Below are 17,710 nucleotides of genomic sequence, written 5' to 3'. Positions count from 1 at the left end.
CGGTTTACGCACTCACATCGCATTTATCTTCGCCTAATTAAATGATAATTTTATTTACTGTGGATTTTCGAAATATTATTGCACGGCTATTACAACGTCATTTTTTATTATCTGAGTACTAATAATTGCGTATTTTATATCGAGTAATATTTTAACACAAGTTATTTAAATAGGTCTTTTATTTAAAATGTAGTAGCCCAACCAACTCACACTATTTTCGGATCAATTCACAAAACCAGTCCACATTTTAATTTACCAGCCATTTTAATTCATCTCAACCCATTTTAATGCCCAATCCACATTTTAATCACCAGCCTAAACGGACCAGCCCAACATTGTAATTGAACTCAGCCCATGTTTTTTCTACCCAACCAGCCCATTACCTAAAACATTACCCGACCCGGCCCATTTCACGTTTTATTCCCCTAACCCAACTTAACCCTAACATTTCCTTCATTTTTCTCCCCACCGCCGCTCATCTCCCCCCCCCCCCCCCCCCTCTTTTCTTTCCCTCTTCATCATTTTCAGCTCCACCACCGCCGCTCCTCTCTTTCTCCCTTTTCCCCATCCGCTCCTTTTCATCACCTCCCAACCCCACCATCGCCGTCTGCTCCCCCCGCTCCTCTTCCTTTTTCCCCAGCTCCTCTCCCCCTTTTTTCTTCAACACAAAAGAACCCCCCAAATCCCCATAAACAGTCGGGTGGAATCGTTTAGAGAAAACCAGGTTTGAGAACCCCCAAAAATTGCCTTGCAAAAACAAGTTCCTGAATCGCCTCAAAATCTCCATAAAAATCAGTTTCTTTAGCAAATCGTAATTTTATTTTAATCGGGTCAAAATACTAGATCTCAATTTATATTCGTTTGCCTTGTTGTTGCTGTGAATCTGAGTATATCGCGAATTCGAGTCTCGCAACATCGAATTTGAAGTGTTTCGAGTGTGAATCGAAGACCCGTACCCACTTCGCTGCACCCGAGAAAGGTAATCTTCTAGTCATTTTCGCATAGTTTTTTTTTTTTTTCTTAATTTGTTTCTGTCCATAGTATGATTTTGTGGTAGTTTTGGGTTTAGCTATGTTATTATGGAGATTAGGACATTAGTTTAGTAAGTTTCTTATTAGTATTGCTGTTTTTTTTTTTCATTTTTTAGTTCTGTGTGTTCTTGGTTTAATGTAGATTAGCTTGATTTTAACTTAGCTTCAGTTGGTTTTATTCCAGCCCTGTTTTCAGTTTAACATGTGTTTGATTCCAGTTTATGTTGCTTGTTAAGAATCTGCTAGTAATTGTAGCATGGTTGGTCGCTTGTAAGTTTAGGTGTTTAATCTCTTGTTTAAACTTCGATGCGAGCATGAGGACATATAGCATTTCTCATATTTCTGTATGACTCATTCTTGTCACTGGAGTCTGCCCATGGCTGGAATGGGAATATTCATAGTTTTCTTTTGGCTTCAAGAAGAAGTTCTTGGATATCTTAGGCCTATAAATATGGCAGCCTATTTGACTTGAGTATGCATGAGCTATGACTTGTTTTGAGTATCAATGAGTTTTTTTTTTCCTACCTGGTCAAATTTCTGTTTCGATAGTTGAATCTAAGTCATGGTTTCTTTTAGTTCATAAAAGCATACGGAGCATGACCTTGCTTCATTTAGGGATTATATGACATTAGGTAATGTTTGGCTAGGTTTAAATAATAAAAATGTTTGTTTTCATTATTTAGTGTGACTGACTAGCAGTATAAGCCAATTCCTCTTTATTTATAGGAAAGTAAGTGTTAGCATCGTTATTTGAAAGAACAAAAAATATGATTTGAAGCTCAGAGAGTTTAAGTGTTCTGTGTATGTTTGGTAGTTAAGGTCACCTAGTAAGTCTCTGTTTGGTCATTCAAGTTGCAAAATCCTCTGTGCTTCATGCTTGTACACTGTTTTGAGGTGTCAGCTTGTTTTTCAACCTTTAACTCCTTGTTTGTAAAACAAAAATAAGTATGTAAGCACTTATTCTTCATTTTTTTTTGCACTAAAGAATATAGTAGGTTTGTGACTGGAGTTTTCACTTTTCTGTCGCAGTTGGAATTATTATGAATCTTGCAAAAGTACATGCTCTAGTTTGTATTAATGTGTGTTTGGGGCTGGTTTCTCCTATTCTTATAGGAAGTTTAAGTTTTTGTTTTATACGTGATCACAAGTATAGATTAAAGAGAAGTAAAGCATGCCTTTTCTTTGTGTTTACTCTCGATAATAATTTAGCAGTTCCGTAAATAAGTATATGTTTCTGGTTGAAAACGAGATTTAGATGTTGGAGAATAACGGAAATTAAGCTTCCGAAGTGATTAAATGAACAGTTAGTCTAAAATTACTCCTCTGTTTGCTTTTTAAATCAGTGAGTACATTTCACTTTCACTTCTAATTATGCTTTGGCCTTAAGCTTTAGATAAAATATGGACAAATCTCTAGCTAACCGAATCAGCTGTTTCATGAGTTATGTTCAGTCACCTCTCTTTGGTCAGTAGTTGCATGTTTCAAATAAACTCTCTTTGAGTATTTTGGTATAAAATGTGTTGAAAGAATGACTTTGTTTCATTAGCTTGTTCTAAGGTTTAGTCTTTGAAGCTATGTGTTTGGTTTGAATATGTTAGGTGCCAGTACATTATTAACTCGTTCTACGGTTTAGTCCGTGAAGCCATGTGTTTGATTTGAATATGTTAGGTGAAAGTACAATATTTTCAGTTAATAAAGAGTCTTTAACACCTGTCCTAACTTGCCCATGTATTTTCTCCCTTTTATTAAGTGTGGGCATTTCGAGTCAAATTAAGTAAATACAGTTCGTGGAACATTTGAATCTTCATCGAAATCCTTAAAGTGGGTTTATTATGTCTAAAATATATTAAGCTCTGAATAGCTACAGTTGTGTTAATTGATCAAATATAAATTGACTACATGTTTGTGCATTGTGAATCAGTATCTACAATGTGATATGTTTGGATTTTGTATATTTAGGTATATTACTAGTATACTTTTATTGAAGCATGTTGATGGAGAGGTTAGATTGGTCATTATGGATCAAGCTTGAACCCTCCCCGGTGTTAGCCATGCCTGGATTCGTGAAATCCCTTGGAACTTGTGCGACATCGGGAAAATGGGAGCAAAAGCTTTGTTACACTCCATAATAATCCGTGCTACTTGAAGTAAAACAAGAAAAAAATGAGTTATGAAGGTTCAAGGAAAGTTAGTCGAGTTAGTAAGAATATCGTTATATATATGGTTGCCTTAAGTATCCCGAGGTGACCTGGTAACCTAAAGGATTTGAAATCATGTTATGAGTATGTATATGAGTGTGTATATGTATGTATAAGAGGTTACATGAGGTTGGAAGAGGATTAGAAGTTAAACGAAATGAATCGGAACAACTTCAGTAAAAATTTCGGACCCGATTTTAGCCTATATTGTAGGAGGCATATCTCCTAGCATATGTGGAGTTTTAAGGTGTTTCAAAAGCCTAAAATTAATTTCATCGAGTCTAGTTTCCAACGCAACAAACCGCTCATCAAAATGATATCGGGATAAGGAGATATGGACGATTCAATTTGGGCTGGCAGGGCAGCAAGTTTGGACCCGACCCAAACACTCATATTTCGGCCCATGAGGCCCATTAAACTTAATATATAAGCCACCACTTTTCCCTATATCACTTCACACGACTTAAACAGATCCAAGAACCCTTATTTTCTCTCCCAAACCCCCTTTCTAATTGAGCCATCATATAAGCTAAATCCTAGACCCTTGACATGATATTAGTTAAAGAGAAGTTGTAGCCTAAGTTTTCCTTGTGTTGTAAGCAAGAAGCTGGAAAGAGGAACAAGATTCTTGAAGATTCTGATTGTTAAAGGTAATTTCAACCTCCTACTCATGTTATTAATTTGGATTAAAGGTTTAATATGGTGTATACATGGAGGAAACGTTGATATACAAGCGATATATGGACTTAGATGTTATCGTAAGTTAGGGACTGTTGTTGTTGAAGTTGAAGTGGGCTGTGTGCTATAAACTTAGGTGAAATGATGCTTAATATTCTTGTACATGTATTGGAAATGGATTGAATGTGTTGTAGTATGGATAAATGAATGAAAATCATGAAGTTGTTGTAGTTGTGTTGAAGCCGTGTGAGGGGGCTGTTTTAGAGGAATTTGTGGACTGTTTTGTGTCACATTTTGATTGTTGTTGTTATGGACATTGTGGTGTATTGTGTGCATGTTGAATATGTGAATTAAGGTGTTAAAGAAATGAATTATGTTGAAGCATATAAGCAGTCCAAAACAGTGGACTGTTTTAGTGCTAGAGGTGAATTTGTATGTGTTGAGTGTTGATTCTTGTTGTGAATGTTTAGTGAAAGTGAAGTGCAATGATTCAGGTCGAAATTGGAATGAATTGTGGGCTGTTATAAGAATGTAAATGATGCTAAAACAGTTCCAAGGATCATGAAAGTAATGTCATTAAACATGTTGTTGTCGTTGTAAGGTTTTAGTGTCGACAATGTAGCTATTTGCGTACGAATTTGGTGATATATTTATCTTGTGACTGCTGGTCGTATTTTACTGAAATTATATGAAATGAAGACATGAAATAATGTGTAAGAATCATATGTGGTTTGCTTGGTATGTTCGTAAACGTTTGCAAGAATTCCGGGCACCTTTATGTTGTTGGTTAGGGACTGTTTTGGGCGTGTTGATTGGTTAGGGACTGTTTTGGGCGTGTTGTGGTTAGGAACTGTTTTGGACATGTTGTATTCTTTAAATTGGAAATACTAATGATAGTTAAGAATATATATTGTATTTACGTTGTTTGGGTTGTTGTAAAGTTGTTACACGAAAACGTTAAGGCTACGGATTATTAGGAGTAACTTGAGAATGTAGTAGCCGTATGTGAATCGTTATGGAATGTTGTGAATGTGGGCTATTTGGAATGTTATGTGGGCTGTCCGGATTGGTATTGAACATATGATTATTGATGTTGGGGTGGTTGTATGTAGTTGATTTGAATGCGAACGAAACGTCGTCTAAATGTTTGAAAGGGATTGTTGACGTTAAAGTACGTATTGAATTCCCTCGTAGACTAATTGTAGCTCTTGATGTCTTGATATAGGATAAGTGTTTTTGGGCAGCAAGTACAAGTTATAATACGACTAAACGCTAAAGGTATGTAAAGCTTATTCCTTCTTTTCTTGGCATGTCCTAGACGTAAGTATGAAATGATATGAACCTTGGGGTAAATTCTATTCTCTAGTTCCATGCATGACTTATGATTCTATATTTCCCTAATGCTATTGTCATGAGCCTACTGCATGATTGACTAATGAATGATGTATAGAAGTTCCTACTCTTAAAAGAATGACATGAATAGAAGTATACTTGATTTTCAAAAGCTACATCATGAAAATTGATACATGTACATGAAAGCTGAAACGTTCCTTGCTATGGCTTATAATGAGAGTTGAAAAGAATTGAATATGATTATTATCCCAATACTTTAGAGCTGGTTAGTTACTTATCTATTGAGTCTCAAAAGATGCATTTCATATATGTGGTTGCTTATTATTCTGCTCGTGCTTATCGCTATATCCTTCACTGAGTCCCGGGCCAGGACACGTTCTCGTGCGCACATCTACTATATTATTACCGAGTCCCTCATTAAAGGGCCGGGACACGTATATGTTTATGTTTATGATGCTATGACTATATTCACCGAGTTCCTCACTAGAGGGCCGGGACACGTTATATATATATGATGATATGATGATGTGATGATATGATGATATGGAGATGGTGGCCAGGAGGGCATATATATTCCTTATTACCGAGTCCCTTACGAAAGGGCCGGGACACGTCTATGTGCATGTTTATGATACTATGATTTTAATTACCGAGCCCCTCACTAGAGGGCCGGGACACGTATACATGTTATATACAGAATGATTATGCAGCTTTGATTACAAAACACTATATTGACATTGATATGAGAATGATACAGATGAAATATGTTCAAAGGCAAGTCTTTATGAAATTCTGTTAGTTGCATTGAGTCCTATACATCTTATCTCAGTATGAGTCTATCACTATGTTTCATGCTTAACATGCTCAGTACATATTCCGTACTGACCCCCTTTCTTTGGGGGGCTGCGTTCATGCCCGCAGGTACAGACGTTCATTTCGGAGATCCGCCAGCTTAGGACACTTATTCAGCTATTTTGACTGCTCCTTTGTTCCGGAGCCTAGCTTGTGGTATAACTCCCTTATGTTGAATTCATATGAGTTTATTTGGGTACGGCGGGGCCCTGTCCCGCCATATGATACGGTCATTACTCTTAGAGGTCTGTGGACATTTGTGTGGGTTTGTTTATGGTTGTTGACGCGTTTTATGATTATGACATATGTTTGGGGCGTACCCATTCGTAATGGCAGCCTTGTCGGCTTGCATATATATGTATGTTTGGTATGTTGCATATCGTGGCAGCCTTGTCGGCTTGCATAGGAATATATATATGTTGTTTAAAAATTTTAATTATTCAGGAGACAGGTGCCTACGACATGCAAAAAAAAATATTTTGACAGCTTTAAAAAAACACCATACCTTTTTATACAAATAAGTTCATGACATACTAGTTATAAATGATTATAGTTAACAAGTGACATGAGTGTCCAATTCGGGCACTAGTCACGGCCTACGGGGTTGGGTCGTGACAAGCTTTCTAATAGCAATGTTCTACACACCCTCATGAATATGTATACATGAAGTGTACTTAAATACATATGGTATACACATAGTCTATTGACATGTTTTGAGTTTATATTCTACATGTTTAACCTTATTCATTGATTAGATGCTAATTCTTTTCCTTTCATTTTATGCATGACATCTCGCATACGAGTCCAAGCGACTCGTCATCTCCTCCCGCATTTGGCGTTGGGCTAAAAGCTCAATATGAAATTCTCTCCAGCCCCCTGTCCGCAGCATATGCCCAAAAGGAAAGAAATAAAATTCTGGGCCAAAGCCCAATAGACAGGAACACAGGCAGCAGCCATAGCAGTCTATAAAAAATAGCTGGGCCAAAGCCCAACAGCAGCCTGTTCACAGCAGCCCAAAATGGGTTAAGCCCATCTCATTATATTTTACACCTCTATTTTATGTTGTTGCATTTAACTTGTATTATGTGACTAACTTTTATTTTGTTTTTATTTTCTTAATTTAGGTGAACTTTAGCGAATTTAGTGGGTTAGCTTTAGTGAAAGGGTAGTTAAACTTAAGAAAGATCAATTAATTCCATTAGCTTCATTTTCTTTCCCTTTTATGTCAAAACTGTTACGACATCTAGTATTTATTTTTTAGAGTAATTGATTTGCAAAATAACATGACTATATATTTTCGAGTTAAGAGAATCATATTTTATGCTCACTATCCTAGAAATTTCAACACGTCACTAATATGCAAATATAAGTTCAAATACATTCTATGAATAATTTTTCAAAGTTTATCCAATAATACACTTCTTTTAGCCATGTATAGTTAATATAAAAGAAATTAAACTCATACCCTATCCATCACATTTTAAAGAAAATAAGTTTAGGTATTTTTACATCACCATATTAATATAATACAAAGTTTTGTCTAAAGTTCACATTCTGCTAAAAGATTATAGGTTTATATCTTTGCAAATCTTATTTTCAAGAATATTATTACAATTTTTCATTCAAGGCTTTAGCGTGTCTAAGTTTTATTTTAAATAGCCTTTAAAATTTTCTTTTATGCAAATCATCATATTTTCTACAAGTATTATTTCAAATGACATCATTATTACTTTCATTTAAAGTCTTAGCGATTTATAAGTCCTATTTTAAAAAAATGGCATTTTAAGTTTTCTTTTATATTATATTTTCTATAAATCTTATTTTCACTAATATGATTTTCCTTTTAAAATTTTAACGACATTTGTGAATTTAAACATTATATTTACTCTCAATTAATTAACCTAAGTTTGGTCGGACAACCGTAAGTTAACGGATTCTAAAGGATGCCTAACCCCTTCCCTTTAGGATAATATAGAGCCCTTACCTAGAATTATACTGGTTAAGCAGACTATTAACAGAGGTTTAGTTTTAACTTTACCTTAGTTAACATCTAGGTGTCCTAATTCACCGTTAAATTAATTAGGTGGCGACTCCTTAAAACAAAATAAATAGGAATCACCAATACGTCATACTCCTAATTTAACCCCGGTTAAAATGGGGGTGTGACAGTAACAAGCCCTCTTTTGCATTTGTATCCATAATTTTCTACTTCAGTTGAGAAAATCAAATATGTTAAGGAAGGCAACTAGGATGTGTCTTTAGGATTAATGTATGTCCTTTATGTGTTTCCTTAATTATTCTTACGGTATGTATATAACACCTAGTAATCCTATATCATGGTTATAGTTTTCTATTCTTGTATATCCTGTTTGTTTGATTTTGATTTCAATTTATCAGTTTTATGTTTTATTGCTTTTGAGAATATGAATTAGTGTCAAGGGAATCGCTTCTAATATCATATCAAAAAAACCGAATTGAAAAAACCGAAACCGAACCGAACCGAACCGAACTTTAAAAAACCAAAACCGAAAGAACCGAACCGAACTAGTTTAGTTCGGTATTCGGTGTCCACCTTCAAAAAACCGAACCCGAAATAGCCAAACCGAAATTTGATAAAACCGAACCAAAAAACCGAACGCCCACCCCTAGGTTCAGGCATCCAGTTTGACCAGCCCTCACAGTAGACAGGGTTGATATTCAGCGGAGGATCGGTAAGACTCCATTTCATTCGGAGTGCAGCCAACTCTAGTTGTCAAGTTGACATATCATGTCTATAGACTTCATGGGTAGGCCGGGACCCTGTCCGGACCATGTTTTGATGTCAGATACTCTTAGAGGCTTTTGTAAACGTATGTATACTTGTGGTCAGTTATGTCAGGTCAGTAGTATTTAGGGAAAATAACCTAATAATACTACTTAAGACTCTATATTACAAAACAAAAGAATATTTTTCCTTATTTACAGAACATAATAACTTAATTACAAAACATACCAGATCTGAAAAAATTAAAACCCATCCTTCCCTTCCCCTTCTCATTGTTCTCTTCTTCCTCCAGAACAGAGCCATCCCACCCTCCCTTCCCCTTCTCCCCGATCTCTTTCCTCTGATAACATAGCCGCCCCACCATTTCCTTCCCCCAATCTGACCCATTTATCACTTCTCTTCCTCCTTCCATCACGCTAATTGAGCATTGCAACACCCATTTGCAAGAGTGAAATCCGGCTTTTGGAAATGGGTTTAATGGGGTGAATTCAGCAACGACGGGAAGGGATAATGAATTCGATGGCCACCACCATCCATTAGATTTTCTGGCATGTGTGTTGTTAAGAATTGAGGCTAAGCTTTAGTTATGTCTATTAGCATTAGAATACTGATTTGGAAAAAATTGGTTTCTTGCTACTTTCGTACCTTCCTGGCTATGGGGAAGGCATCCATCTTTTTGTAAAGTTATGGTAATTCGAAAATGTGCGTAGATCTGAAGACGGTAACTGTTGATTATGAAGAATTCCGTTACCAAACATCGATTGACTCCACCTTGTTTGTGGACGTATTATAGGAAAGTTGTATAGAATGTTGTTTCAATTGTATTAATTTCATTCGAATTTCAAAGTGAGATTCTAATTTGTATTAAATTTGTATGAAAGTTGTATATCATGTTGTTGTAGTTATATTAAATTTCCAAAAACTTATCCTAAACTTTATACAAATTTTATATAGTTAAATACATATTTCATACGGTTTTTATACAGTTTTCATACACGTAAATTGTGAGAAACCTAAGCTTTGAGCGAGATATACACATTTCATACAGTTTTCATACACAAACTTTTGAGCGAATTTTTTAAGCCTTGAGTGATATATACATATTTCATACAGTTTTCATACACAAAATTTTGGGCGAAAATTTTAAGCCTTGAGCGAGATATACACATTTCATATAGCTTTCATACATAAAATTTTGAGCGAAATTTTTAAGCCTTAAGAAACTTTTCGTATATATTTCGTAAGAAATCTATTGTTATGTTTTGTAAACTGTAAAGTATCGTCATATTTTGTAACTATACCCTATTCTTATATATATATATACGTCATTCATACATGTTGAGGCCTTGTAAGCCCATCTGTATGTGTATATGTGTTTCAAATGTTACATATATAGTAAGTTATCAGTTTTGCAAAATGGGTCACTCGCGTAAGAAGGCACTAGGTGTCTGTCCGCCTCACCTAATAAACATGACCAAAATATACACTACCTATATAATATATACACTATCAATGTATATGTTGTGTATAGTGTATGTATATTCAAAATAAAATATACACTACCTATACACGGTGTACATACTTTGTAAATTAGATGACCGAATAGTATTTGATTGTAATTTTCTCTAAAATTAACTTTTATAGTTTGGGGCTTCTCATTGGTTGTCTGACTCGGATATTAGCTTAGCTAAATTTCAGAAGTATTACTCCCTTCGTCCCAAAAAGATTTTGTTAGTTTGAGTTGACACGAATTTTAAAGAATAAAGAAAGATTTGTGAAATGTCAAATCATATTATAAAATTAAATTATTTTTAAATATTAAAATTTATTAAATTTTTTTATAATAAACTAATAAGAAAAGTAAAATAAGTTTTTTGAGTTGGAATACATGTTTTAGGAGTGACATACTGACACTTACAACAGGTAATATGTATGTACTAACAACAGGTAATATGTACGTAATACCTATATGTGTAAGTTAAAAATTCTTTTTATATTCGCTCTTCAGACACGTGTCTTTAGTTGCCAACGCATGCTAGTTATGACTTATGACTTATGAGACTATAGTCATGGTGTCAGATTGTCTGTATTATCAGAAAAGCATGACCTAGATTCACTCCATGAAGTAAGATCTTTATAAACCGATTGTCAAAGAATCAATGGTCAATGCATATTGGACAATTTTATGCCAATGCCTACATGTATATTCCTTCTGGCTTCCGGTCGTACTAATTAATTTGATTTCAATTGTTTACTATGGCTAAGTGAAGAGGTGATTGATTTGAGCGCGTTATACGGTTTTATTGTTTGTCTTACTTTTTTTAGTCCCTTTAAAATATATGCTTGGTTCCTTTTTTAATAACTCTGGAAGCTCAATTTTTCACGTGATATATTTAAGATTATAAGATTGAAAAACATTTAATACATTTTACATATTTTAATTTAATATCACATGATTCAAAAGTTTTTTTTATTTTTTTTATTTTTGTGTCAAGATAAAATGAGACAAATAAATTGAAATGAAGGGAGTATATATGTACTCAACTTGTGCTAATCTTCATTGGATTAGTTTGAACTAACGAATTGTCTTCTTCCTATTTTTCAGCAATCTTTTCGGCCTTTGTGTGACAAAGGGAAAACGACCCTTGGGTAATTTTTGATCTGATTATCAGAACTCCAGCATAAACACCTTGTTTAAATTTGAATTCAAAGTTTTGGTGGTCTAATGGTCTCTAGTGGTTTTCTCGATATTTGTTTTCTTCTTCACTAAGAATTGTCTCGTCAAACAGACATCTTTACCAAAAACAGAATCCAAGAACAGGAAGGAAAGAAAAATATGGTAAAAGAGAAGAAAAAGTTTTGCCCTTGACCACTTTAGTACCCAAAAAAAGGGAAGAAGAATTAGAACAGCAGTCTAGTTCTTCTTTTTGTTTATTGCCCTTTAAGCTTGTTGTATGAAGCGTTTAGTTGAATTTCAAATGGAAAACCAAAAGGAGCATACAAACTGAACAGCTGGTCTTAATTCCTTCAGAATTGAAAAGATACAAACAATATTGAGAAATCTGAGGGTGTGCATATGTATCTAACATGTTAGAAAATACATAACATTCATATTAGCAGCACTGTCCATTTGATCTACAACAAGTCAACAACATAACTATATTATCTCTTCAGTACTGCATTATAAAAGGAAATCATGAACGTTGCCGCATATATCCACATAAGACCATTCATAGCCTAATTTGATGCTCCATCCTCAGCGACTTTAGTTTAATGCTCTCCCTGTCCAAAGCAAAAATATAATGAAATAATTCAGATAATCTTTCACTTTGGTAAAGTTTTGTAAGCAGCTTAAAAGTTACAACTAACAAACTTGTTATTCATTCCATTTTCCCTCTTTAGTACTTTTTCTCTTCTCCCGCTCACTGCTTTTTATTTTTAAAGGTTAATCTTGAAAAAGAAGTTCAAGTGAAAAAGAGAAAAAATTATTATCTTCATTTCATTTTATATCAAAGCAAAAAGGAGAAAGAATTTCACCTTCTTGAGGGTGATGAAATCCACGAGCTTGTTTTTGGGTTTGCCATTAGGAGAGTGAGACTTGTCTTGGAAATATGAAGATCCATATTTCTTAATCAGCTTCTCCCTAACAAACTTGTCATAGATAAAAGCAGCTCCTCTGAATTGGGGAAGAACCAACCATGCCACCATTGCCAATTTCACCTCGTACCAAATTGGTATCCTAGCATTATGTTACATAATACCAATTAATCAAAATTATTACATAATAAAATTCAACTAGTAAGTTTTTTTCTTCTTCTGATTATCTATCTTTTACTTACCATTGAAGGATGGGTTGAAGTACCATTTCCATGAGAGTAAGAAAAGAGTAGAGAATCCAATAAGCAAGCCATTGCTCATCGTCCACCTTCGATGTGCTCTCTATAGCTACTACTGATGCATATCTACACAATAACAGAAAATAAATTATACAGTAATTTTTTTTGTTATTAAAAGAAGTGAACAAATAAGGTAACACAATTTGTAAAGGGTAAAAAGTAAACAGAGCAAGCAGATTAATTTACTTACAGAGGATAGAGTAGCATCACCACCGGCCTGCATATTTTTAATTAAAAAGAAAATCAGAATTAATCAGGTTAAACGTAAAAAGATTAAGTCGTGGTTAATAAATGAAAAGGTCAATTAATAAATACCCGGCAAGAGCATGGAGGTGAGTAAGCAAAGCCCAGAATTTGCTCATGATTACTTACTTAAACACGATAGATATGTATATTTAGTACGTAAATTGTGTGCTATGAAAAAACAGTGAGAGTAACTGAGTAGTCTTCGAACTCGTCTATTGAAATAAGAAGACAAAAAAATTGGATTTTGGATTGCAATAATTGAATTGTCTGAAGATGAGACATATGGTGACACTATATATATAGTGGCAAAACTGGTCAAATTTGGAATCTGATTCTGCCCTTTGACGTGGCGTTCTAGGTTTTCCACCGACCAACTCGATCTGTAACCTTTGCGTACCGACGCGATCTAAGTTCCATTAAACCAAATCTAACAATGAGACACATACACACAATCAATGACAGATTCAGAATTATCATTTACGAGATTAAAAAAAACAACAAAAGCTAAATATAAAAAATAATGTTATCATTGGAAATTGAACCTAGGACACAAGATAATTTTGAACACTCTGAATCGCTTGAGCTAACCTTTTACATTTATTCAGAGTGTTCAAAAGTCAATATATGTACGTAAACACAAAAAATTTATCCTATATATACATTGTAATTTTTTACCGGGTCGGCATGCTATAAATCCGCCCCTGCACACAATAAATTAAAGAACCTAAAGAAGATAAAGTCACAGTCATGATACTAGGCCATTAATTATTTCAAAGAAAAACTTACGTGGAATTAGAATTTTGAGTTTATGAGTTTTAAATTATAAAAAGGTTACTTATAACTAGATTTTGAATAAATTATTAATATTATTATTATTATTATTATTATTATTATTATTATTATATACAACAACAACAACAACAACAGACCACAATGTGAGATCTGGGGAGGGTAAAGTGTATGCAGACCTTACCCCCACCTTGGGAGGTAGGGATGTTGTTTCCGAAAGGCCCTCAGCTCAAGAGAAAACAAGACAAAAGAGTCAGATAAGGACAAGCATATTAGAGTAATGCGAAAATAAGAAATAAAAAGAGCGAAGAAGTCATGATAAAAGAACCTGGAAAGACAAGACCCAACAAATATAAGCAGAAATCAAAGGGCAATAAACGATAGAGCAAAACTACGACCACTAGTGCGAAAGAATAAGTGAGACTACCTACTAGCCTTCCTAGCCTTCTATTATAATTTGAGTCCTCCATAACCTCCTATCTAAGGTCATGTCCTCGGTAAGCTGAAACTACGCGTCTAATCACCTCTCCCCAATACTTTTTTGGCCTACCTCTACCTCTCCTGAAACTGTACATAGCCAACCTCTCACACCTCCGCACTGCAGCATTTATATGTCTCTCCTCTTCACATGCCCAAACCATCTCAGCCTCGCTTCCCGCATCTTGTCTTCCACCGATGCCACCCCTACCTTGTCCCGGATGTCTCCATTCCTAATCATATCTCTCCTAGTGTGCCCACACATCCACCACAACATTCTCATTTCCGTGACTTTTATCTTTTGCACATGAGAGTTCTTGACTGGCCAATATTCTGCCCTGTGCAACAAATTCGATTTAATCACCACTTTGTAAAACTTGCCCTTAAGTTTTGGTGGCACTTTTTTATCACACGACACTCCAAAAGTGAGCCTCCATTTCATCCACCCTGCACCAATATGATGAGTGACATCATCATCGACATCCCCATTTCCTTGTATAATAGACCCAAGGTGTCACGACCCAGCCCCGTGGGCCGCGACCGGTGCCCTACTTGGACACCCAGACAGACAAACATATCAAATCGTCATATTACAGCTTAGTTCAACTTTCAAATTCATCATTTTAAACAGATCTGAAAATAATTATTAACTTAAGCGGTCATGCGTACCAAAAATATCATATCAGAACAAAAGGGGGCGGCGGAATACACATCGCCGATCATATGTACATATGTAAACACATGGGCCATTTTGGCCGTCACAATAAACGGGACCGCATTAAGACGCAAATCACAAACCAAACGAACACACGCACCTGACCCATGACCCATAATATGACTACAGGCCTCTACAAATCAAAACGAAGACGTATGACGGGACAGGGCCCCGCCGTACCCAAATAGTCAAATGTACAGGAACATATACGTAGCCAAAGACATATGTACCAAAATGTGGGCTCCGGATCAAAAGGAGCACTCTGTGATAGCAGAATATGTGGCCTACACTGGCGGATCACGAACCTCTGTACCTGCGGGCATGAAACGCAGCCCCCCCCCCCCCCCCCGAAGAAAGGGGGTCAGTACGAAAGATGTACAGAGTATGTAAAGCATAGAGTACAAAAATACGAACCATAACTCACATAAAAAGGTACAGAGAGAAAATACCGAATCAGTACATCAGAGTCTGTGGTGAAAGCATATGTATATATATATATCATGCAAGTAAAAATCATGCATAAGGCTCAGGAACGTGGTCACCACTCCGACGCTGGTGCCATACACAGCATAACTCCAGAAGGTTTCAAATCTCCGTACATCTCCGAACATAACATATCACATCATCAAATCATATCATAAGCCATATCAGAGCATAACTCCATAAATGGTACCCGACCCTATGGCGAGGTCTCGGGAAGCGTAACACAGCATACGGCCGAATATATCATAGTGCGCACGATCATAAAACCGGCCCGGGAACCGGCGAACGATGTCATAATAGCAGGCACGAGCAGAGTAGTGCGGAAATCATATGCATATACATAATTAAATTCCCAGACTCGACAAATAAGTACGTATACATATATTTTGAGATCAGAAGGTCCAAAGTAAGTATCGAGTCCGTCGGAAGTAGTATACAAAAGATTTAAGCCTTTAAATTTACAAACTTTCGAAAATATACTTCATAAGCCTTTTTCTGAAAATTTGGTATCATTCACATTGGGGAGCTTTCAAATAATTTATGGAGCAAATTACACGAAGCCACTAAAATATCATTCTTTGATAGCCAGAATCATAAACAAAAGTTCCTTTTTAACATTTTACCAAAGTAAGTCGGATAGGACAAAGAAGGAAGTCTCGGGGCTAGTGGGCCCACCTCGAATCAACTCGAAGTGGCGGACATAAAACCACAAATATTAGGCTCTATGGAGTCATCCATGAAAGTTCCAAGGCGATCCGATTACGTTTGAGAAAGTTACGAATGTTTGGCCATTTTTCCAACAAAACATAAGAATCATAGTTCAATTACACTGAATGAATAGTACTCAAAATCAAACTCGGATTTTCATGAACAGAGTTGTCCCCGAGGCTCAAATCTCAACCTAGTATATCTAGGACATGCCAAAAGAAGAAAAGGGATAGCTTTACATACCTTTTTCACTTCTTACGCTCGTTCAAACTCGATTCCCGTTTCGAAAATCTACAATTGGTCATAGTTACCAAATGTAAGTCATAAGCTTTTAGAATTTCAATTTTAACTTCATATTGTCTACCGAAATTTCGGCAGCATTTCGTCTATAAATTCAACGTTCCCGAGAATCATCTCGGCCCAAAACATCAACAACAACAACACAACAATGCCAACAACATCATCAACCACAACAAAACACATCCTAACATATTTATTCTTCTTTTCTACATAATGTGACACTTCCATTCCAACTTCACACTATCAAACTAATATCAACCTCTTTCCATATTCATTAACTAACTCAAGATTATTCAAACATAATCCAATAGTATTCCAAACAATATTCAAAGATTCAAGCCATCCCGCCAATTCCATATCCCATCTGAAACTTCTACAATTGCAACGAAACAACAAAGTCGCATTGTTTCCTTCCAAGTTCATTACCAACAATCACAATTCACATTTTAGAATCTTATTTTCATAATTACATAAAATCTACATTAAAATCACATAATTTCCCATAACAACCTACAACCATTTTCAATACCAACTTGATTCATTAAACCCTTATTTACATCACAAACACCACAACAACACAACTAACAAACTAAATGGAATTTAATTCCTCACTTTCCATCATCACCATGGCACACGACCATGCACCTACTCACACACATGCACGGCTATGCACACACACATCACAACTCCACAATTTTCATCCATTTCCAATCCTTACAACATATATACTTATCCCATAACACAAAAGAATAGAAATCTTACCTTTTTCTTCAAACTTCCACTTGCCAACACAAGCACTTTCTTGCCTTAAAACTTATACCATGTTGAAGAGCATCCTTGAGTTAGTAATATTGCTAGAAAATTATGATTTTTGGATCACAATTGAAGGACTTGGAAATTTTTTCTCTTTTTCTTGAAGGGGCCGAAACCCCCTCCCTTTGTTCTTGCTCTTCTTTCTTTGGTTTGTTTCATGAAGCTTCTATTAAGAGATATATACAACATGCCCTCTTACTAATTGTCACATGGATAATTAATTATGGGCTTGGGCTAAGGCCTCTTGGCCGGCCACCCTCTTTGCTTTGGGCCTCAATTTTTTAAATTTTTTTTTAGCCCAATAATTCATGGATTCTATTTTTTTTTTGTAATTCCCGAAATAAATTTCCGAAATTCCCATTTTGCCCTTGGCCTTCCTCAACACTTCCACGCTAATATATTTTTTT

General features: G+C 35.5%; 1 protein-coding gene and 1 long non-coding RNA gene across 2 annotated transcripts; one reads left to right on the top strand and one right to left on the bottom strand.

The window, feature by feature from the left end:
- Nucleotides 1-3,611: 3,611 nt before the first annotated feature.
- On the top strand, nt 3,612-6,287 carry LOC132634114 (uncharacterized). Its single transcript, XR_009580043.1, has 3 exons — nt 3,612-3,879; nt 5,133-5,185; nt 6,182-6,287. It is a non-coding gene; the product is annotated as an uncharacterized LOC132634114 (long non-coding RNA).
- A 5,589-nt stretch (nt 6,288-11,876) lies between these two features.
- LOC132634113 (HVA22-like protein e) lies at nt 11,877-13,298 on the bottom strand. Its single transcript, XM_060350415.1, has 5 exons — nt 13,088-13,298; nt 12,963-12,989; nt 12,716-12,838; nt 12,414-12,615; nt 11,877-12,158 (listed from the first exon to the last, which is right to left on the bottom strand). Exons 1-5 carry the CDS (start codon nt 13,132-13,134, stop codon nt 12,147-12,149), a joined length of 411 nt encoding a protein of 136 aa, XP_060206398.1. The 5' UTR covers nt 13,135-13,298; the 3' UTR covers nt 11,877-12,146.
- Nucleotides 13,299-17,710: the final 4,412 nt, after the last annotated feature.

The sequence above is a fragment of the Lycium barbarum genome, chromosome 3 (genome assembly GCF_019175385.1).
Source record: "Lycium barbarum isolate Lr01 chromosome 3, ASM1917538v2, whole genome shotgun sequence".
In the NCBI taxonomy this organism is placed as follows: Eukaryota; Viridiplantae; Streptophyta; class Magnoliopsida; order Solanales; family Solanaceae; genus Lycium; species Lycium barbarum.
Note: the sequence above shows the minus strand (reverse complement) of the source record. Positions and strands in the feature narration are given on the sequence as shown.

Coding starts and splice junctions, on each gene's coding strand:
- LOC132634113 (XM_060350415.1), bottom strand. CDS start 13,134: ATGAGCAAATTCTGGGCTTTGCTTACTCACCTCCATGCTCTTGCCGG. Junction 12,990..13,087: donor CACCTCCATGCTCTTGCCGG/GTATTTATTAAT, acceptor AAAAATATGCAG/GCCGGTGGTGATGCTACTCT. Junction 12,616..12,715: donor CTTCAACCCATCCTTCAATG/GTAAGTAAAAGA, acceptor ACATAATGCTAG/GATACCAATTTGGTACGAGG.